Genomic DNA, 22,141 nt, shown 5'->3' on the forward strand with positions numbered 1-22,141 from the left:
ATGATACACACATACAGACAGCATAATCATAACTAGCAAATCATAACCTTTCCATAGACACCTTACTGGACCTCCTTTGTACAAGATTTGGTGCAACTGTAGGACCTTGGTTGCAACAATGGTCTATATGGTCACAGTTCATGTCAATAACATCACAATGGCATTCTCTGAATTTGCATAAATCTGCAGCTAGTCTCTTTCAAGTTCTGTCAGGTAGAGGTGTCATTATTGAAGGTTCTTTGTGCTGTGTTAGTCTGTTAGTTCTGCAATGTTCATGTGTAGATATTTTATTCTTTATGTCCATGCTGATGCCCAGCCGGCACACTGATTGGCTGGGCCTGTAACGCTGGCAGACCAGGTGCCAGCTCATGCCAACACCCCTAGATCTCAACTGAACACTGAGAAATACAGAGCTGGAACCAATCTGGCTCGCCTGTGTGTTAGTGCTCTTCTAATCGGTATTAGAGTTATAAAAATGTGATTAGACTTTATGAAATGCTTGTAAGTTGTACTGTGCTTTAATCTCACTTATAATACCTGGATCCCTCTTTATAAGGGAATATTTGAGTGTTTGCTCTGTAACTGTAAATCACCAGACAGGAGAGGAGCATTACCGAGGGTGAAATACTCCCCCCAACGCAACTGCTGAATTTTCAACTTGAAGCAGAAGGGGGAAAGTTATAAAAAGCCCTAAACAGGAGACACTGTGCCCTGGTCTACACTACAGCATGACTTCAGTTTAACTACGTCTCTCAGGGCTGTTAATCTACTGTGACGAAGTGGGACTGTTCTTAAATGTTTCCTCTGAATAGTGTGGGGGTGCCTCAGTTTCCCCTAGGCAGTTCTTAAGTATCTAGGTGGTGGGATAAGGGTGTATGATCATTGTAGAGCCCTAGAGGGCAGGTGTGTGCAGGGGTCTGGACACAGAGAATAGCCAACACCCTGTTTCCTGGCAACTGGTGGCCTGGGCCCTTCTCCTCTGCAAAGTGAGAGCTAAAGGGTTGGAGAACAAAGGAATCAGGTGACCTCCTGGCTCCGGAAAGGGGAAAGCCCAGAGGAGGAGGGGCTGGGGGAGTTTCAGTTTGGGGCTGGCTGGGACATGGAGTGAAGGGCAGACGCGGTTGTCTGGCTCACTGCCCCCCCCAAGATGGACCCAGCTGAGGGGTCCTGTTCTCTGCACCTGCAAGCTCTGTTTTAGACCATGTTCCTGTCGTCTAATAAACCTTCTGTTTTACTGGCTGGCTGAGAGTCACGTCTGACTGCGAAGTTGGGGTGCAGGACCCTCTGGCTTCCCCAGGAGCCCCGCCTGAGCGGACTCGCTGGGGGAAGCGCACGGAGGGGCAGAGGATGCTGAATGCTCCGAGGTCAGACCCAGGAAGGTGGAAGCTGGGTGAGCTGTGTGTCCTGAAGACAGGCTGCTCCCAGAAAGGCGACTGCCCCAGAGTCCTGCCTGGCTTCATGGGGAGCAGTTCCAGAGCATCGCCCAGGGACTCCGTGACATCTACACCCTTGAGCAATGTCGTTATGCCAGCCTAAGCGCTGGTGTAGACAGTGCTATGTCGGCAGGAGAGTGTCTCCCACTGACGTACCTACCGCCTCTCACAGAGGTGGAGTTGTTAAGCTGATGGGAGAGCTCTCTCCTGTTGGCTTAGAGTGTCTGCACCAGAAGCGCTACGGTGCTGATGCAAGTTTCTAGTGTAGACAAGCCCTGTATTTTTTATGCTGCTTGTACTCCGAGAGTCAAGGATTAGTAAGCATCAGCAAAGATCCCCAGTGCTTGGCCTGCGGTAGCCCTAAAGGACACCGAGAGCTTGCTTATGTAACTCTTCTGCCAGTCACAGTTGGCAGCAACCAGGGCCGGGTTCAGTACCTAGGGGTTCCTTTTCAACAATACAACACAGAACCGGCTCGAGCCCCTACCCTGTGACCTGGGACAATTACACACCACCCCTGGGTGCCCCTAAGAGGCCATACGTCCCCTCTCACACGCACAGAGTCTGAGTGTAGCAAAACACTTTTAATAAAAGGAGGGAAGTAACTCAGCATTAATTTGGGAAAACACCTTGTCACGGAGTCCCCGGGCGATGCTCTGGAACTGCTCCCCATGAAGCCAGGCAGGACTCTGGGGAAGTCTCCTCTCGGGGAGCAGCCTGTCTGCAGGACACAGCTCACACAGCTTCCACCTTCCTGGGTCTGACCTCGGAGCATTCAGCATCCTCTGCCCCTCTGTGCGCTTCCCACAGAGAGTCCACCCAGGTGGGGTCCTGGGGAAGCCAGAGGGTCCTGCCCCCCAACTTCGCAGTCAGACGTGACTTTCAGCCAGCCAGTAAAACAAGGTTTATTAGACGACAGGAACATGGTCTAACACAGAGCTTGTAGGTACAGAGAACAGGACCCCTCAGCTGGGTCCATTCTGGGGGGCAGTGAGCCAGACAACCACGTCTGCCCTTCACTCCATGTCCCAGCCAGCCCCAAACTGAAACTCTCTCCAGCCCCTCCTCCTCTGGGCTTTGTCCCTTTCCCGGGCTAGGAGGTCACCGGATTCCTTTGTTCTCCAACCCTTTAGCTCTCACCTTGCAGGGGGGAAGGGCCAGGCCATCAGTGGCCAGGAAACAGGGGGTCGGCCATTCTCTATGTCCAGACCCCTGTACACACCTGCCTTCTAGGGCTCTGCAATGATCATACACCCTTACCCCACCCTGTAGATACTTAAGAACTGCCTATGGGAAACTGAGGCACCCCCACACTATTCAGAGGAAACATTAAGAACAGTCCCGCTTCGTCACACACCTAGGGTTCATAAACACAAACCATGAGCAAAAGACCCACCCCCAAGTAAGATAGGCAGTGTCCTTTTCCCCTCTGGGTCTTAAGTCCAGCAACCCAAAAGTCCCTTTAATGTGCCTGCCCCTTCTGTGCAACCCACTCACAGTTGCTGTGCCCTGGACCCTTTAAATCGCTGCCAGAGCCCCGTGGCAGCTTCCCCTTTTCATAGAATCATAGACTATCAGGGTGGGAAGAGACCTCAGGAGGTCATCTAGTCCCACCCCCTGCTCAAAGCAGGACCAACCCCAACTAAACCATCCCAGCCAGGGCTTTGTCAAGCCTGACCTTAACAACTTCTAAGGATGGAGATTCCACCACCTCCCTAGGTAACGCATTCCAGTGTTTCACCACCCTCCTAGTGAAATAGTGTTTCCCAATATCCAATCTAGACCTCCTCCACTGCAACTTGAGACCTTTACTCCTTGTTCGGTCATCTGCCACCACTGAGAACAGCTGAGCTCAATGGAACCCCACCTCAGGTAGTTGAAAGCAGCTATCAAATCCCCCCTCACTCTTCTCTTCTGCAGACTAAACAATCCCAGTTCCCTCAGCCTCTCCTCATAAGTCATGTGTTCCAGCCCCCTAATCATTTTTGTTGCCCTCCCCTGGATGTTTTCCAAGCTTTCCACATCCTTCTTGTAGTGTGGGGCCCAAAACTGGACACAATACTCCAGATAAGGCCTCACCAATGTCAAATAGAGGGGAACGATCACGTCCCTCGATCTGCTGGCTATGCCCCTACTTATACAGCCCAAAATGCCATTGACCTTCTTAGCAACAAGGGCACACTGCTGACTCATATCCAGCTTCTTGTCCACTGTAACCCCTAGGTCCTTTTCTGCAGAACTGCTGCCTAGCCATTCGGTCCCTAGTCTGTAGTGGTGCATGGGATTCTTCCGTCCTAAGTGCAGGACTCTGCACTTGTCTTTGTTGAACCTCATCAGGTTTCTTTTGGCTCAATCCTCTAATGGGTCTAGGTCCCTCTGTATCCTATCCCTCCCCTCCAGCGTATCTACCACTCCTCCCAGTTTAGTGTCATCTGCAAACTTGCTGAGGGTGCAATCCACGCCATCCTCCAGATCATTAATGAAGATATTGAACAGAACCGACCCTTGGGGCACTCCACTTGATACCAGCTGCCAACTAGACATGGAGCCATTGATTACTACCCGCTGAGCCGGACGATCTAGCCAGCTTTCTACCCACCTTATAGTCCATTCATCCAGCCCAAACTTCTTTAACTTGCTGGCAAGAATACTGTGGGAGATTGTATCAAAAGCTTTGCTAAAGTCAAGGAATAACACGTCCACCGCTTTCCCCTCATCCACAGAGCCAGTTATCTCATCATAGAAGGCAATGAGATTAGTCAGGCATGACTTGCCCTTGGTGAATCCATGCTGACTGTTCCTGATCACTTTCCTCTCCTTTAAGTGCTTCAGAATTGATTCCTTGAGGGCCTGCTCCATGATTTTTCCGGGGACTGAGGTGAGGCTGACTGGCCTGTAGTTCCCAGGATCCTCCTTCTTCCCTTTTTTAAAGATGGGCACTACATTAGCCTTTTTCAAGTCGTCCGGGACCTCCCCCGATCACCATGAGTTTTCAAAGATAATGGCCAATGGCTCTGCAATCACATCCGCCAGCTCCTTTAGCACTCTCGGACGCCATGCATCTGGCCCCATGGACTTGTGCTCGTCCAGCTTTTCTAAATAGTCCCGAACCACTTCGTTCTCCACAGAGGGCTGGTCACCTGCTCCCCATGCTGTGCTGCCCAGTGCAGCCATCTGGGAGCTGACCTTGTTCGTGAAGACAGAGGCAAAAAAAGCATTGAGTACATTAGCTTTTTCCACATCCTCAGTCCCTAGGTTGCCTCCCTCATTCAGTAAGGGACCCACACTTTCCTTGACTTTCTTCTTGTTGCTAACATACCTGAAGAAACCCTTCTTGTTACTCTTAACATCTGTTGCTAGTTGCAACTCCAAGTGTGATTTGGCCTTCCTGATTTCACTCCGGCATGCCTTTTGCCCTGCCCCCCCATCAGTGGCCCTGCCGGTAGGCGGGCTGTGTACGGTGGTCATTTTCTTACCAGGACACCATACTGAACCGAGCCCTCTGCTTTGGGTTCCCAGTCTCTAAAACCTACCTCACTCCTTGAGGGAGGGAGTGTCTCTTTAACTGGTCTTGGATCCCTTCTCTGCACAGGGACTGTGTCCTTCCTGGGGAAACCGGTCTGGTAGGGCTGAGATAGGGCCTCAAAGTGAATGGTGTGTGCATTGTCCCTGGCAGTGTCGGCTGAGAAGTGTGTATCGGGTTCCACCTCCCCTTTCCTGCTATTGAATAACTTAATCCCTGCACACAGTGATCGGGAACAGTGTTCATGAACCATGATGGGCAGCTCCGGAATTGCCACATGCTCATTGCTCACGTAACCCCTCACATCCGCGGGGCAGTCTGTTCTGGCACACGCGGTCGGAGCAGTGTGGGCAGGAGACAGGCCCCTGGGATAGAGGGGTCACTGCTCTGCTCTGGATGGCAAATCTGACTTTCCCATCTGAAGTCCAGGCAGTTCCAGGGGTGAGGGCTTCCCGGCCCAAGAGGCACCAATTCAGGCAGCACTGAAGGTGTTTTCTGTGAGAAAGAAGAACCACCACCAGCCGCAGCGGGGCGTCCAGAGGCCCCAGGGGTCTGAGGACCAAAACCTGATGTGGAGGAGGAGAGAGGTGACCAAATGAGAGCACGGCGCCTGTCCAGGCAGCATGGGAGAGCCAAAGCCAGCAAGGCAGCGGAATGAGCTGCTCTGTACAACTCCTGGGCCAGATCCCCGGCCGGTGTCAGGCAGTGACACGCCACTGCAGTAAACCCGCAGAGCTCCCCGGCCACCAGCTGAGGACCTGGCCACTGAGCTGCCCATCCTCTCCTCTGAGCCGCTGCGCCACACACTAGCCTAGACAATACGCCATCGTGTTACAGTGCGACAGGAAGGGCTGCTCCCCCCCGAAACCAAGAACACAGGTGCATCCACCCCGAATGCACATCACCCCCTTCAGCCTCCCCCCACCCCTCCCTAAAGCCAGGGAATGGGCAGTCAGCTTTCAGCCTGGAAACGGTGAACAGCGGGTGAGCCCCTCACTCTGTGCCAGGGCTGGCCAGGAACGAAGGGAAGGCAATAGCCTCTTCCACCGTCCAACTTGCATCCGAGTATCTCTTCAGTGCTGAAATTAGCATCTTCTCTAAAATCCACAAGCCTAGTCAGAATGGCTTGAAATTTGGGAGGCCAGGTCAGGGCCTGGTGTGGACTCACTTGGGTAGCCGCTTGAGAGTATGTCAATTCTATGGGCTTGGCTGTCCCACCTGGAAGCACTGCCCTAGCAACTCGCCCACACTCCCTTCCCAGAGCCGGGTGTGAAACCCAGGAGTCCTGGCTCCCAGCATCCTACTGCTCGCGAGCTAACAGCGGGGTGGCTGGCACAAGTGGCAGGGGGCTGTGATGCGGAGCTGAGGGTCCCTCATCCAGACCCTGCTCTGTGAGGGTACCTACGGTTCCACACAACCTCTGTCCTGTCAGGGGTGGCACTAGGAACTGGGAGCCTCCCCGCCCTTAGCTAACCCTGCTGCGTTCTCTGTGCACTCGCCAGCCTGACTTCCCATCACGCATCCCACGGGGCCCGCAGCACGGCCCCTGCAGATCATCCATCCAGGGACAGAGCACGCCGGGCACCGCGAGTGGCCCTCTCACAGATCCAAGCAGACACCCCTTGCTGGCCACCCATGAGGAAGCTGTGAGGGGAAGCCAGGCCCCCGTGCTCAGCACCCCCCCAGCTGTGTTACGCTCCTGGAGCTTCAGCAGGCTGCAGCACAAGCTCCTCCCTTGGTCTCTGGCACACTCCTGGTCACCAACTCTCCACCTGTTGCCCCGTCTCAGAAACGGGGCTTTTCAGCCATGCCCACACTTGGCCCGGTCAGACACCTTTGTGATCTTTTACACTTAATCAAGTAAAGCACAGAAGAGTACAGAGCATCCCAAACAAGTGAAGTGTACATCCTTGCCTCTGGCTCCTCACCACTCAGGGCAGGGGCCCCACTCCCCTAGGTTGTCCAGAGCCCTTGGAGTGATCTGGGCTCAGGAAAGCAAACAGCTCCCTCTTCCCCTGGAAGCTGCTACATACTGGGTGACCTGTCCCTCCTGGAGCCCCTCATCTTGCTTCGGTGTCCTTGCCATCTCCTGCCCATGCTTCCGTCCTCTTTCTGTCCAGCCCCTTTTCTTGTGGGTTTAAACCAGCACAAACCCCAGACTGGCAGTGAGTTCTGTCATAGAGTTCGCCAAGTGTGAACTCCTCAGGCACTTTAACAGCCTTAACACAGACTCACCGACAGTCCCTGTGGGTTCTCCGATCCGTCATGCCACCCAGGGGAGCCTGCCTTGTGACAGATGGTCCCGTACACCAAAACTCACAGCAATATTCATGTTACTCCCAGTCCCAAAGGACCAGTCCTTTACTCCAGGTCAATTGCACTTTAGACCTCACACCGAAGACAAGGCTTGTAGCCAATCCTATAATAAACTATCCACCGATTTATGAATCGGAAAAGGGAACAAGAGAGCTAGTCAGAAGATTAAAGCAGGTGAGCCAGGCTGACTACAACCATGTATTTGTCAGTGTTCAATTGATGCATGGGGACCTTGGCGTGAGCTGGCACCTGGCCTGCCAGCATCACCCCTACCCACTCCCGAGCACGTGGCCTCTTTTGTTCTCCTCCAGGTAACGTTCCACTGCTCCTACCTGCCCTGCCCTCCAGCGCAATCAGCTGAACGGGGTTTTCTAAGGCTGCAACTGCTTGTTATAGCCTAGCCTTTTGTGAGCTTTAAGCACCATTATTAATCTTAAGCATTTCCCTCTGCGCCTGTGCGAGGTGTACGTGCTACCGGCCCTGTCGATTCACATACACGGCGGAACTCAGGATACAGCCGTCTTTCATAATACCACTTCCCAAGAGCAATCGGAATGCATGTGTTATTCAGAGGTAGCCCCACTTCATCACAGCCCCCTCTAGCCCCTGCCCCCATTTGCAGACACACAATCCCAGTTATGGAGGCTAACGATGCATTAGGGAATTTCTTACGATTACTTTCCCTTGGACCTGCCTCTGGCCTTGCAGGCATTTGTAAATGTTCACACAGCCTCCCTGAGAGGGTCTGGAGGGATGCCAGCTCTGGCTCTGGGGAGTACACGGCATAATCCCAGCAAGCAGCTGACATGGGTGACTGGGAAAGAATTTCTAACAGCATGGAAAGAGCAAATATTTGTGCAGAAAGAGAGTGAAGAGCCCTTGGGGCAGCAGGATATCTGGGACAGGAATCTTCATCCTGGTGGCCCTTAGGGACCAGCCATGCTCTGAGCTGCTTGTGACCCATGGGCGACCAAAAGGGTCGAGCTAAACTACCTCCACCTGGACAGGCCCAGGCCCCGGCGAATTGGGCTCCCTGGCTCCCGTGTGATGGGCAGGGGCACACTTGGCTGGAGACCCCTCAGATACAGGCTCGTGGGAGTCCACAGGCCTCCTGATGGCGCCCCATCTCAGGGGCATAGAGCACCTGTTAGCAGAGACCCCGTGCTCCAGCTCACGATGTGCAATGCAAGTCAGCCATGACAAGTGTGTTTCTGCTCGCTGTGGGAGGGAGACAGGCGGGGAGCAGCTCCCTGGTGAGTAGGCGCCGGAGGAGGGGGCGGCTCCCTGGCAGGGACTGGCCCTTTGTTCGCTCAGCACCTCCAGCTGGCACTGGTGCAGCGGGCGTGCAGAGCGGGCGGGGAGGCGGAGCAGCCTAGCTAGCTGCGTTGAAGGACGGTTGCTCCCGGATCAGGCCGAGGGCAGGGTTGGTCTGGGAGTAGCCAGGGGATGCAGCCGGCCCCGTTACATCTAGACTCCCTGCCCAGCTGACCGAGCGCGGCCCAGCTGCTCCCAGAGGTCGCCAAGGCTCAGTGCTGTGCGCACCCTGAGGGCGCTCGGGGCAGGCTGGTCACGTCCCAGGCAGCTCCGCACACACAGTGCCCCCCTCGAGCGTGGCGACGGAGGGCACAGAGCTAATCTCCTGCCAGCGTCAGACCGTCTCCTCCTGTGGGCTGGGGCGCGGCTGCGGGAGGGTGTCACACCAGCCTGGGAGCACCAGCCCTCACCTGCTGCTGCTGGCTCCCAAACCGCTGAGTGAGGGGATTAGCCGGGCCTCTGCTAGCTCCTTCTGAGGGGACCCGGAAGGGGGCACGTTGATTTGCCTCTTGCAGCTGCACAATGTCACGTAGCGAGGCTGCCGCTGGCCTCACCCGCCCTGCGGAGTCACAAGTGCGAAGCTCTGCTGAGCTCTGCTCTGCCGCCCTGGAGGGGCCGTGGGCTGCCCTGGGATCCCCTTGGCTCCGCTCGGTCTCACTCCCGCCCGGCCGGTGGTGGCGTGTCGCCTGGTCGAGACCAGGGCCTAGTTCATACCGGAGAAGGTTTGCCGGGGTGACGGTACAGGCGCAGACGAACCTGCAAACCCCCTAGTGTAGCTGCAGCCGCAGCTTAGACCAGCAAAATGTTCGTCTCCTGATATAGTTTATACCGATTCCTGGACGGAAATACAGGCTACCAGCTCCCTGCTCTGCTGGAATAACTGTGTCCGCACTGGGGCTTTGGCTGGAGTTAAAGTGCCATAAAAACCACCCTGACCACTGTTGCTATTGGCAAAAGTTTTAAGTGTAGATTTGGCCTCAGGCGGTGCCGGGTTTGACCGGTCCAGGCGAGGGCTCCCACCCTTCCCTTGGGGGACGGTGCCTCAGCCCCACAGATCCTCCTGATCGTCAGCCTCGGTTCCCTTTGCCCTCAATCCCCCCGTGGCTCCCCATGTCCGTCCCTGCACCCCACAATTATTGTCCCCCCCTGCGGCCTACGCAGCCCCTCAAAGGCCCTGCCCAGAGGCACCTGGCTGCAGCAGCCTCTTGTGTGCGGGTGCAGCATGGGCTCCCCCCAGTGTAGGGCAGTGCTGGCGGCCGGGGAGCAGTGGGGAGCTAAGCCAAGACCAGACCCCTTGATGCATGAGACTTGCCTGGTGCCTGCTCCCCCTGGGCCCCAGGGCTGGGACTGCCCGACCCACCAGCAGAGTGTGGGGAGCAGCCGAGGGTGATAACGCCTCTCCAGCTGCCCCCTCCCGCCAGCCCTGCACCTCCCCCTTTTCCCCCCCAGCGGAGCAGATGGATGGGGAAATGTCCTTAATCTCTGTTTTTGCTGGGCTTGGATTACCTGGTTTGGCAGGTAGTTCAGTTTCCCTGTTCAGCCCCCTCCCTGCCCCCTTCCTCCTCCTGGGCTATAAACCCATCGAGACCAGCGCCCAGCACAGGCTGAATTCCAGTTCCCAGCTCTACGGGCCAGCCGCCCAGACAGACAGACAGAAGGACAGGTGAATCCCTGCCCCTCCCGTCCCTTCTCCCTGGGTGCTGGGCACTGGGTGGCAGCCAAGCCCTGTGACGGGGCCTCATGGCCGGACTTGCCCTGTGTGAGTCCCTGGGGCCGTCTCTGCCCCACCCCTTCCCCCACAGCGCGGCCCCCACACCCTGTCCCCTGGGTCGTGCTGAGCATCCTCTCCCTGGGGCTCCGCTCCCACGCCCCTGCCCTGCCCTGCCCTGCTGGAGAGGAGGGGCAGGGGGAGCCACAGGCCGCTGGGCCCATGGGAACCAGCCCAGGGAGACAGGCCCCACACAGCTCCCCTGCCCCATGGGGGGCTGTGAGCCTGGTCTCCCCTGGGGCTGGGATCCCTCAGGACCCTTCCAGCCCGGCCAGGCCTCTTAGCAAACAGCCCAGCTCTGAAGCACCTCCCCCCAGGAAATGCCCCATAGTGGGGTGGCGTCACTCCCAGGGTGTCTCGGGCTCTCGTGGCCCATCTCCCTGGTGTGTTTTCCCCCCAGGAGAAGCGAGAAGATGGGGCCAGTCACCTACTTCAGCCTCTGCCTCCTCGGCTGCCTGATCTTTAGCCCCTCGCTGGCAGGTGAGTCCCTGCCCGGCCCCTGGTGCTGCAAGCCCTGGGGGCTGGTTGCCGTGGTGGGAAGTGAATTTACATCACTGCCCTGCCCCCAGAGCCCCTTCCCCACTGAGTCCATAAACCAGGAGCCCAGCCAGTGGCTCAGCACCCACCCTGGGAGACACGCTGCCTCCTGCTACCCTGGAGCTGGGTGAGAACTGAGATGCTCGTTCCTCGCTGGGATTGCCTCTGTCCAAGGGATGCAGCAGGGTGGGGGACCCTGGGGTCTGGGGTCTGTATCTCCCCCTCAGCTGGGAATCCAGGAGCTCTTTCGGGCAGGTGCAGGGAGGGGTTCTCAATCCCCGCTCCCCACCCCACCAATGCACTGGCTCCTTCCATGCCCCAGTGAGCCAGGGGGAAAGGAGCCCATGCCCCAATCAAACCCAGAGGTCCTGCCCTGCTGGGATCCCTGCTCAGGGCTGGGTTCCACGGGCCCCGTTCTGCCGATGTGGGGTCTGGGCAAACCCAGCTTCTTCCTGCAGCCCCAGAGCCAGGAGGGTCCTGCCCGCCAGACACAGCCCCAAACGGGCTCCCGATGTTATTCATGCTTATGGGAAAGCCACGGCTGTGCCTCTGAAACAGCCTCTAACCGCGGTGTCCTGTCCGCACCACTGCCCTCCCCCGCCCCCCCCCCGGGCCCCTCTCTCAGCAGGGGCACGAGCTCCATCCTGTCCCAGGGGCTGGCTGCACTTCCAAGACGACTGCTATGGATACTTCCCCAAGGAGGCAACCTGGAGAAGGGCTGAGGTGAGGGTCTGGGGACCCAGCTGGGGTGCAGGAGGGCTCAGCGTTAGGGCCCTAGGTCTTAGGGCTGCTCAGTGCTAGAGCACACCACGCCCTGGGGCTCCAGTCCTGTGCCCGGTGTGCCACGACTCAGAGGCTAGCACTGAAGGCATGTCAGCTCCAGGCCTGTAGCGGGATCCCCGGTGGGGCCCGACACAGGCCCAGGACAGGGCAGGTCCTGGGGCTGGCAGGAACGGGAAGGTGGCAGATACCCCCTAGCTACAGAGGCTTAATCACTTACAGTTCAAAGTGGGCAACCGCGGTTCTTGTTTGGTCCCTGGGCCAGGCCAGTCGCGAGTCAGGGCTCTGCAGGCCAGTGCCGGGGGGAGGGGAGCGGGGGGGGAGGCGCTCCAGTCCAGTCTCTAGCCCAGCAAAGAGGCTGGTTTCCAGGACAGGATTAATTAGTGTCTCTCCCTGGGGCCCTGCCCAGCTGCTGCTGCTTCCCCATATGCCCCACACATCCCTGCCCCTGGCTGCAGTGTCCAACAGTCACAGCCGGTCCCACACGTGGCTCTGTCCACGACTCCTGGGCGCTCTGCTTTGAATCCAGCTTCCCTGCAGCTCCTGGATCCCCAGGCCATGGCTGCTTTCCCCATCACTCGTGGGAAGGGGGCTGCTGGGGAACGTAGCCCCTGCTTTCCTCTGGCCACCACACGCTTGGCATACGCTGTGTCTAACAGGGATACCCAGGATGACCTGGGCCCGGGTGGGGTCATGTCTCCCTCTAGCAGGCGGCTCAGGACGGGCCTGCTCCTTACTCGGTGTTACCAGAGCAGCTCCCTCAGCTCCGTCGGCAGGGCTGTGCTAAGGTCTCCGGTTCGATCCCCATTGCTGGCTGGTTTCGGGGCAGGTGGCCAGGGAGTCGTTCCCCAGGAGGTGTTTGAAAGGCAGCCGCCTTCCCCGTGGCGGGGAGATAGAGTCTGCAGAGCATACCGCTGTCACTGGGCTAGTGTCAGAGAGAAAGGCAAACTGACCCGGGCTGGGGAAGCTCGGACAGGAATGGAGCTAAGCAGCAGCTCTGCGGGTGTTTATACTCCAGAAAGGGTCTAGAAGGGGCTTTTCTGGGCCCCACGGGTATTGTCTCTGGCCGGTTTCCAGACCAAATGTGCTTGCAGCTCTGGTGACGTGATGGCTTTCTACTTGCCAGACGCAGACACAGCCTGGCAGCTGAGAGTCACGCTGGGCTCTGCCTGGTGACTTCAGCCTGGCCATAACGGCTGTGCAGGGTGCTTTGTGGTGTGGGGGGGCAGTCGGGGTTGATGGGCAGCTGGGTGCTCTGTGTCCTTGCTCTGTGGTCTGGGGGGGTGATGGGGGCTGGGTGCTCTGTGTCTCTGCTCTGTGGTGTGTGTGTGGGGCAGTGGGGGGCGATGGGGGACTGGGTGCTCTATGTCTCTGCTCTGTGGTGGGGGGGTAATGGGGGGGCTGGGTGCTCTGTGTCTCTGATCTATGGTGTGAGGGCCATAGGCTGGGGGTGCGGGCTCTGGTGGGGCCGGGGATGAGGGGTTTGAGATGTTGGAGGGGGTTCAGGGCTGGGGCAGAGGGTTGGGGTGCGGGAGGGGTGCAGGGTGTGGACTCTGGGAGGGAGTTTGGGTGCGGGAGGAGGTTCCAACCTGGGGCAGGGGGTTGGGGTGTGGGAGGGGGTTCAGGGTGTGGGCTGTGGGCGGAGTTTACCTCAGGCGGCTCCCAGAAGCAGCAACATGTCCTCTGGCTCCTAGGCGCAGGGGTGGCCAGGGAGGCTCCGTACGCTGCCCTCGCCTGCAGTGCCAGCCCCACAGCTCCCATTGGCTGTGGTTCTGGGCCAATGGGAGCTGTGGGGGCGGTGCTCGGGATGGGGACAGCACGAGGAGCCTCCCTGGCTGCCCCTGCGCTTAGGGATGCAGGGACATGCCGGCTGCTTCCAGGAGCCGCACAGAGCCAGGGCATGCAGGGAGCCTGCCTTAGCCCCGGTGCACCACTGACCGGACTTTTAATGACCTGGTCAGCACACGCCAGGGTCCCTCTTCGACCGGGCGTTCCCGTTGAAAACCGGACGCCTGGCCACCCTACCACAGCCGTTGGGCAGGGGCACTGATCAGCTGTTTGGCGGATGGCTGGAAGCGCTCGGGGGAGGCTGGAGAGCAGAAAGCAGCGAGCAGCGGGCAGGCAGGGAGGCTGGGGAGAGGGGGCGGAGCGGGGGTGGGAAGAGGGGGAGGGAGGGCGGGGCCTTGGGGGAGGGGGTGGAGAGGGGGCGGGGCCTTGTGGCACAGCCGGGGCTGAGCCGCGACCGGGAAAAATAGAAGTCAGCACCCGTGTCTCGGTGGGATTCTTTTCCTTCTGTGGTTTTCAGTCAGTACGTTCCCAGCCCAGGGCATGGGTCGCACAGAGCATTTTCCACGGTGCCAAGCAGGCGGAGGTCTCTGGGGACAGATCCCCGGACCATGTGTAGCACTGATTCATGTTGGACAGTGACTGGGTCATGTGAAAACCTTTATCCCATATATTCCACCTGAATTACTACAGCAGGCCCCCTCTGAGGGCAGGGCGTGGTGCTCAGCATCTGGGCAGCTGGGGTCAGGAGGGGTTTGGCTCTGGGGTATTTCTGCAGCGTGGGGTGCAAGGAGGGATGTGCACAGGAGCAGGCGATGGCTAGGGGCTGGGGAGAGGCACTGGGCGCTCTCTCCCCTCACAGCCCTTCTGCTCGGGGTGCTGCCCGGGGGAAGCAGGGCCACAGGTTCCTGCCAGGCGCTCTCCAGCTGCCATCAGCAGTGGGAGCAATGGAGGGCACTGGCCTCGTCCTTGTCACAGGCTTGGTGTCAGATCTATGTCAGCGGGGCCCATCTCGCCTCCATTCACAGCGAGGAGGAGCACAAAGCAGTCGCTGGTTTCATTGCCCGCTCTCAGCACCATGACGACGATGACGGTGACAATGTCTGGATCGGACTCTCTACCTACGGCAGGGTGAGTGCCTGGTGCCTGCCCTGGCAGTGACTCCCCTGTATCTCTGCGGATTGTTTCCTTGCTGTGCGGTTAGCAGGGTAGTTATCACAGTTAGTAAATGTCGGCTCTATCGGAGTCTCTGGTGCCCGTGACCCTCTGCCAGCCTCTGCCTTGACCACTTCCCATGGCCCTGCCATGCCTGGCCCTGGCTCTTCTCTAACTAATCTTAGTTTCCACTCACAAAGGAATCCTACAAAAAGTGGGAACATGGACAAATAGCTAAAGATGAATACAAAAGAATAGCACAAGCATGTAGGGACAAAATCAGAGAGTTTAGGTTAAAATGAGTTACACCTTGCAAGGGACAGAAAAGGCAGTAAGAAGAGGGTCTATAAATACATTAGGAGCAAGAGCAAGACAAAGGAAGTTGTAGGTCCATTACATAGCAGGGAAGGAGAGCTAACAACCAAGAGGGCTGAGGTGTTTCATGCCTCTTTTGCTTCAGTCTTCTTTAAAAAGGTTAATTTTGAACAGCTGCTTACCACAATTAATATAAACAATAAGGGGAAAGAACACGAGCCAGAACAGAGCATGAACAGATTAGAAAATATTTAGATAAATTAGATGTATTCAGGTCAGCAGGGCATGGTGAAATTCACCCTAGGGTACTTAAGGAACTAGCTGAAGCAATCTCGGAACCATTAAGATTTATCTCCAGGAACTCGTGGAACATGGGTGAGATCTCAGAGACCTGTAGAAAAACAAACATAGCACCTGTCTTTAGAAAGGGGAACAGAGGACCTGGGGAATTAGAGACTAGTCAGCATAACTTCAATACCTAGGAAGCTGCTGGAACAAATAATTAAACCCTCAATTTGTAAGCACCTAGGTTATGTCTACTGAGCACTGTGAACCTAGGGTTAGTGGGACTGGAGTCAGCTGACCTGCGTTAGGGAACCCTGGGCTTGAGTGTCTATGTTGCACCTTGCTCACTTTGCCAGCCACCCACTTCTCTCTACCAGGATGTCTCCAAGTCCCACCACCTAACCCAGCTCTCAGTAATTTCAGCTGTTAGTGGGGGAGGCCTCCCTGCTAATGCACACCAGGCATTCTCTTGCATTAAAGACACTAGCATAAAACAGGTCCGATACTTAGCCTTAGGTAGTAGTGAATTAATCTCACTGGTGTGTAACACAACTTTCACTTGAGTCTTAATCAGCTTTGTTATTACATAGCAGAGAGAGAGGGGAAAAAACCAAACAGCATCTAGGACTATTAGGCAGGAGAGAGAGAGACACCCACACTCTTCGTGATACAAGTATCTTTCCCCTCCCCATCCTTCCTCAGAACTCATTGAGCTTTGGCACCCCTGTCCCCTGGCTAGCGAGTGCCATATAGTTGTGGGTGAGTCCCTCAATCAGGGTTTGCCAAGTACAGTTCTGCTGCCCTTGATTCACACAACGAGGATAACAACACTTTATTACTCCTGCCCCAATAACAAAGAGACTGGGGATCCAACACCAGCCCCAAGTGACCATTTGGGCAAGCAGTCCCATCCTGCTGAGCACCTAGGCAGAGTGGGTGTCCATGCAAACAAGATCAGCTCCTGAAGTCCTCTTCCCCAGCTTGTCACTAGATGTCAGGGGAAAGCTCATTCAGCCCTGCTTACACTTATAATATTTGTAGATGACACCAAGCTGGGCGGGGTTGCAAGCTCTTTGGAGGACAGGATTAAAATTCAAAATGACTTTGCCAATTTGGAGAATTGGTCTGAAATCAACAAGATGAAAGTCAATAAAGATAAGTGCGAAGTATTTCACTTAGGAAGGAAAAATCTAATGCACAACTATGAACTGGGGAATAACCAGCTAGGCAGCAGTACTTCTGAAAAGGATCTGGGGGTTCCAGTGGATCACAAATGGAATCTGAACCAACAATGTGAAGTAGCTGTGAAAAAGGCTAATATCATTCTGGGGTGTGTTAACAGGAGTGTCGTATGTCAGACATGGGAGCTAATTGCCCCGTTCTGCTCAGCACCAGTGAGACCTCAGCTGGAGTATAGTGTCCAGTTCTGGGTGCCGCATTTTGGGCAAGATGTGGACAAATTGGAGAGAGTCCAGAAGAGAGCAACAAAACTGATCAAAGGTTTAGAAATCCTGACCTGTGAGGAAAGGTTAAAAACCTGGGCAAATTCAGTCTTGAGAAAAGAAGACTGCAGGGGGCACCTGATAACAGCCTTCAGATATGTCAAGGGCTGTTCTAAGGAGGACGGTGATCAGTTGTTCTCCATGTCCACTGAAGGTAGGACAAGAAGCAAAGGGCTTAATCTGCAGCAGGGGTGGTTTGATAGTAGGAGAAACTTTCTAACTCCCAGGGCAGTGAAGCTCTGGAACAGGTTCTCAAGGGAGGTTGTGGATTCCCCGTCACTGGAGGGTTTTAAGAACTGTCTGGACAAACCCCTGTCAGGGATGGTCTAGGGTTACATGGCCCTGCCTCTGCGCAGGGGACTGGACTAGACAACCTCTCAAGATCCCTGCTGGCCAGACGCTCGGCTGGTTCTGTGATCGAGAAGGTGCGTCACTGTGGTCTCCTCTCACCCATGTGACTGCAGAGGCGAAGATGGTCATGGACAGATGACTCAGAAGTGGACTTCGATGCTTGGGATAGCCACAGAAGCTACTCTTTCCCTTCCCTGAAGGCGGAGCGCTGTCTGGCACTGGAGGAAGGCACAGGTAAGGAAGAGGCTCAGAGCCAGGTGTGTCAGTGAGGGAGCCCAGGTAGCTGTCTGGCCACACGGCCTCTGAGATGCTGACTGGGTGCTGGTCCCAGTCCCCAGTGTGTGGGTGTGGCACGTACACAGGCTCTGGCCCCTGCTGAGGGACTCTGCTGGTGTGTTTAGGGCAATGGCCAGGAGCAGCTATTGTGTCCCTACTCCACCAAGTGGTGCTCCTGGGGGATGGTGGGGGGTGGTGGTGTTGCTCCCGAGTGCTCGCTGTGTCGCTCCTGGGGGGGTGTTGCTCCTGGGGGGCTGCGTCGCGCCCGGGGAGGGGGCAGGTCACTCATGCATTGACACAGACTCAGGCTGCTCAGGAAAATGCCCCGAAGTCTCAGCGTGGTCAGGAATTGAGCATGAATGAGGGCTCCCATGAAACTCACAAGGGGCTCGTCCCAGTCGCTTGCTTAACGTCTCCGTCACCCAGCCAGGGAGCAGAGACCGGGTGTGTGACGCTGGTGAGCGGCCATGACCCGAGCCCGCCGTCGGAGTTCAGAACCCATGAGCGATCTGAACCGGGAGAGCGGTTGGCCCAGCTGCCTGGTGAAGCTGAACGAATCATGGGGCGTGTGGCATGGGAGCCCTGGCCGATCAAGGGGGCACAATGTGTCTGGGTGTATCCCAGAGCTCAGTGCCCCCAGGCCACATCCCCAGACCAGGACCTGAGAGGCCTTGCTCTGCAGCTTGTGCACAAGTAGCAGTTCCAGGAGGCCTGCTGCCCGTCAGACCTGGTGCTGGCAGATGGGCGCAGCCAGGGATGCCGTCACTGGACGGGGATTGGGAATGGGCGACAGGGGACGGATCACTTCGTTCCCTGCTCTATTCATTCCCCCTGGGGCACCCGGCACTGGCCACTGTCGGCAGACAGGAGACTGGGTTAGATGGGCCTTTGATCTGACCCAGTCTGGCCGCTCTTCTGTTCTTATAGAGTCAAACAGCAGCAGAAACCCACACCCAAGGGAACAGGGCCCTGAGAATGGCCTGTTCCCCCCGCGGAGCTCCCTGCTGGGCCTGGGGTGCTGCTGAGGGGCTGAGCCCACCCAGCCCAGCCCCAGGACTGTCCTCCCCTAAAAAAAGGAGGACTTGTGGCACCTTAGAGACTAACACATTTATTTGAGCGTAAGCTTTTGTGAGCTACAGCTCACCTCATCGGCTGCATGCAGTGGAAAATACAGTGGGGAGATTTATATACCCAGAGAATATGAAACAAGGGGTGTTACCATACACACTGTAAGGAGAGCGATCAGGTAAGGTGAGCTATTACCAGCAGGAGGGGGGGGGTGGGGTGGGGGGGGAGAAACTTTTGTAGTGATAATCAAGGTGGGCCATTTCCAGCAGTTGACAAGAATGTCTGAGGAACAGCGAGAGGGGGGTGGGGGGGATAAGCATGGGGAAATGGTAACACCCATTGTTTCATGTTCTCTGTGTATATAAATCTCCCCACTGTATTTTCCACTGGATGCATCCGATGAAGTGAGCTGTAGCCCACGGAAGCTTATGCTCAAATAAATTGGTTGGTCTCTAAGGTGCCACAAGTCCTCCTGTTCTTTTTGCGGATATAGACTAACACGGCTGCTATTCTGAAACCTGTCCTCCCCTAGGCTGCTACTCTGTCCTCCCCTAGGCGCTCTCTGGCCTGACTCAGCAGGAATACGACTGTGGGGCAGCAGTGAGCGGGGTGGACTGACCCGGGGATGGCGTCTAGTTCTGCTGGGACTGTCTGCACGGGGGATGGGAGAGCAGGGGGTGACTCCACTGGGGTGAGGAGACCTGAGCCTGTCACCTGAGCCAGGAGGGGGTTGGACCCAGGTGACACCTTTGCCTGGGAATCTGGACAAAGGCTGGAGGAGGAGCGGGAGGAGGAAGAGTGAGACGGGGGAAGGGGGTGCCACGGAGACCCCCGGACAATGCTCTGGAACTGCTCCCTACGAAGCCAGTCGGGACTTGGGTGGAGTCTCCTCTCTGTGAGCAGCCTGTCTTCAGGACACACAGCTCACACAGCTTCCACCTTCCTGGGTCTGACCTCGGAGCATTCACCCTCCTCTGCCCCTCCGTGCGCTTCCCACAGTGAGTCTGCCCAGGCGGGGTCCTGGGGAAGCCAGAGGGTCCTGCCCCCCAACTCTGCAGTCAGACGGGACTCTCAGCCAGCCAGTAAAACAGAAGGTTTATTAGACAACAGGGACACGGTCTAACACAGAGCTCGTAGGTGCAGAGAACAGGACCCCTCAGCTGGGTCCATTTTGGGGGGCAGTGAGCCAGACAACCACGTCTGCACTTCACTCCATGTCCCAGCCAGCCCCAAACTGAAACTCCCTCCAGCCCCCCCTCCTCTGGGCTTTGTCCCTTTCCCGGGCCAGGAGGTCACCGGATCCCTTTGTTCTCCAACCCTTTAGCTCTCACCTTGCAGGGGGGGAAGGGCCCAGGCCATCAGTGGCCAGGAAACAGGGTGTTGGCCATTCTCTGTGTCCAGACTCCTGCACACCCCCGCCCTCTAGGGCTCTGCAACAATCATTGTCACAGAGTGTGGGGGAGTCCAGGCCCTGCACCCCTCTTCCTGGGATTCGCGGTGACTCTCAGCCAGCCAGTAAAACAGAAGGTTTATTGGACAACAGGAACACAGTCCACAACAGAGCTTGTGGGTACAACCAGGACCCCTCAGTCAAGTCCTTCTGGGGGAGCAGGGAGCTTAGACCCCAGCCCTGGGGTTCCCTGCGTTCCTCCACCCAGCACCAAACTGAAACCAACCCCCCCCCCAGCAGGCCCCCTCCTGCAGCCTCTGTTCACATTCCCGGGCAGAGGTGTTACCTCCCCCTCCCCCTCCTGGCTCAGGTGACAGGCTCTCAGGTCTCCCATCCCTAGTGAAACTCCCCTGCCACATTCCCAGGTCAACACTCTCCCCTCCCTGCTGCGTCACATCGTCACAATCATACACCCTTATCCCACCACCTAGATACTTAAGAACTGCATAGGGGAAACTGAGGCACCCCCACAATATTCAGAGGAAACATTAAGAACAGTCCCACTTCGTCACGGGGGTTTTGGTTTCAGTTTTGGGCTAGGTGGTCGAATGCAGGGAACCCCAGGGCTGGGGTCTAAGCTCCCTGCCCCGCAGAAGGACTTGATTGAGGGGTCCTGGGGGTACCCACAAGCTCTGTTTTGGACTGTGTTCCTGTTGTCCAATAAACCTTCTGTTTTACTGGCTGGCTGAGAGTCTCAGTGAATCCCAGGAAGAGGGGTGCAGGGCCCGGACTCCCCCACACTCCGTGACAGCCGGGGCAGGGCACAGACACCCCCAGAGCAGAGGGGTCACGGTGTCTGAGGGGGGAACGTGCTGCTCTGCGCACAGCAGCCGGGAACACTGACTCCTGGGCAGGGACACATCCCCTCTGCATGGCAGCTGAGCCCGGCCTGGGACAGATGTTCCCATGGGTGTAGCCAGACCCAGGCGGGCAGGGCAGGGAGGGGGCCTGGCTGTGGGGCAGCTCGCTCAGCAGGGAGGAGGCAGCAGCCCGGTTCCTGAGTTGGTGCCCCCAGTCCCGGGGCAGGGCTCTCGCTCTCTCCTCTGCCCTTTGCTGGGGTGGGGGGCACGTGGGGTGGGGGAGGTAGGAGGAGTAGCACATGGACCAGGCGTCTCCCCTTTCACGCTGAGCCTCGGCATCTCTTTGTGGGATGGGGCTGCCCCAATCTGGGGTGCTCAGGGCTCCATCCCACCTTCCTCTTCCTCAGGCCATGCACAGCAGCTGGGATCTTCTCTGAGGGGCACGGAATGGGCAGGATTGGGGTCACTGTACAAGCAGGAACAGCCCAGCCTGCCCCACCCCACGGGTCATTTCTGTTTTTCTTTCTAGGTTTCATGACCTGGGTCAGCGAATTCTGTAAAAATAGAAACACATTTGTCTGCAAGTACAGGCCTTAGGGGAGGCAGCTCGCCTGCACCTGGGGGCTCCCAGCACCTGGGCTGTGAGTGAATTGGGTCCCTCCATCTCCCCGGGGACACCAGATCCCGTGTCCCTGGCTGCAAAGTCCCTTCGGCAAATCATCGCTGTGTTACTCTGTGTCACTCCCGCTCTGCTCTGCCCCCTTCTTGGGGGAGGAGGGCGTCGACTGGGTAGTTTTACCCTGGGCTCCCCCTCTTGTCTTTGCCCAAACCCTGCTACCACCCACACCCCGAGCCCTCCCGCATGTCCTGCATTGCACTCTGAACCCCTGCTGGCTCGCAGGGCTGCGACGGCGGGGTGAAGCCCAAGTGGTGCCTCAGCTTGGGCTCCCACCCGCCCCCTTTGCAGTGAAGGCGCAGGCCGGGTGCTGACCGTCCCGCAGTGCCCTTCCCACAGCTCCCCCTGACTGACACAAATGGCTGGGAATGAACCCCCTGGGACATGCCCCAAGGCACACGAGGGCAGGAACAAGGAGCACACGGTCGAGCTTTGCAGTGGGGATGCTCAGACCTGTGCTAGGCTAGCCCGAGCACTCAGAGCCGGGTGCCGTCCCCCCCGAAGTAACTGAACCATGGCTGTCCCGCTGGCTCTCTCGTCTCCACCTCTTCAACACAGCGAAGCAAGAATAAACGTTCCCTTCAGCATTCAGTCCTGTGTGCGTCTCCTGGTCTCTGGAATGGACAGTTCCATGTGCCCCCGCCTCCCTCCTGAGCACCCCAGAGCCAGCCCCCGGGGGCGGACAGGGGATGAACAGGAGGGAGCATGGCCCTGGCCTTTTCGCTACAGCGCAGGACACTGGCATCCTCCTCTGCGTGCATTAGCCCCTGAGTCACGGCCCCTCCATCCCACCCCCTCTGCCCCTCC

At 57.3% G+C, this 22,141-nt stretch overlaps 1 protein-coding gene across 1 annotated transcript; it reads left to right on the plus strand.

Moving 5' to 3' along the window:
• Positions 1-10,767: 10,767 nt before the first annotated feature.
• LOC125625335 (rheacalcin-1-like) lies at positions 10,768-21,898 on the plus strand. Its single transcript, XM_048827272.2, has 5 exons — positions 10,768-10,834; positions 11,517-11,614; positions 14,435-14,587; positions 17,178-17,298; positions 21,188-21,898. The coding sequence occupies exons 1-5, from the start codon at positions 10,768-10,770 to the stop codon at positions 21,253-21,255; spliced, it is 507 nt and encodes a 168-aa protein (XP_048683229.1). The 3' UTR covers positions 21,256-21,898.
• The last annotated feature ends 243 nt before the right edge of the window (positions 21,899-22,141 follow it).

Source organism: Caretta caretta, chromosome 1, assembly GCF_965140235.1.
Source record: "Caretta caretta isolate rCarCar2 chromosome 1, rCarCar1.hap1, whole genome shotgun sequence".
Classification (NCBI taxonomy): Eukaryota; Metazoa; Chordata; order Testudines; family Cheloniidae; genus Caretta; species Caretta caretta.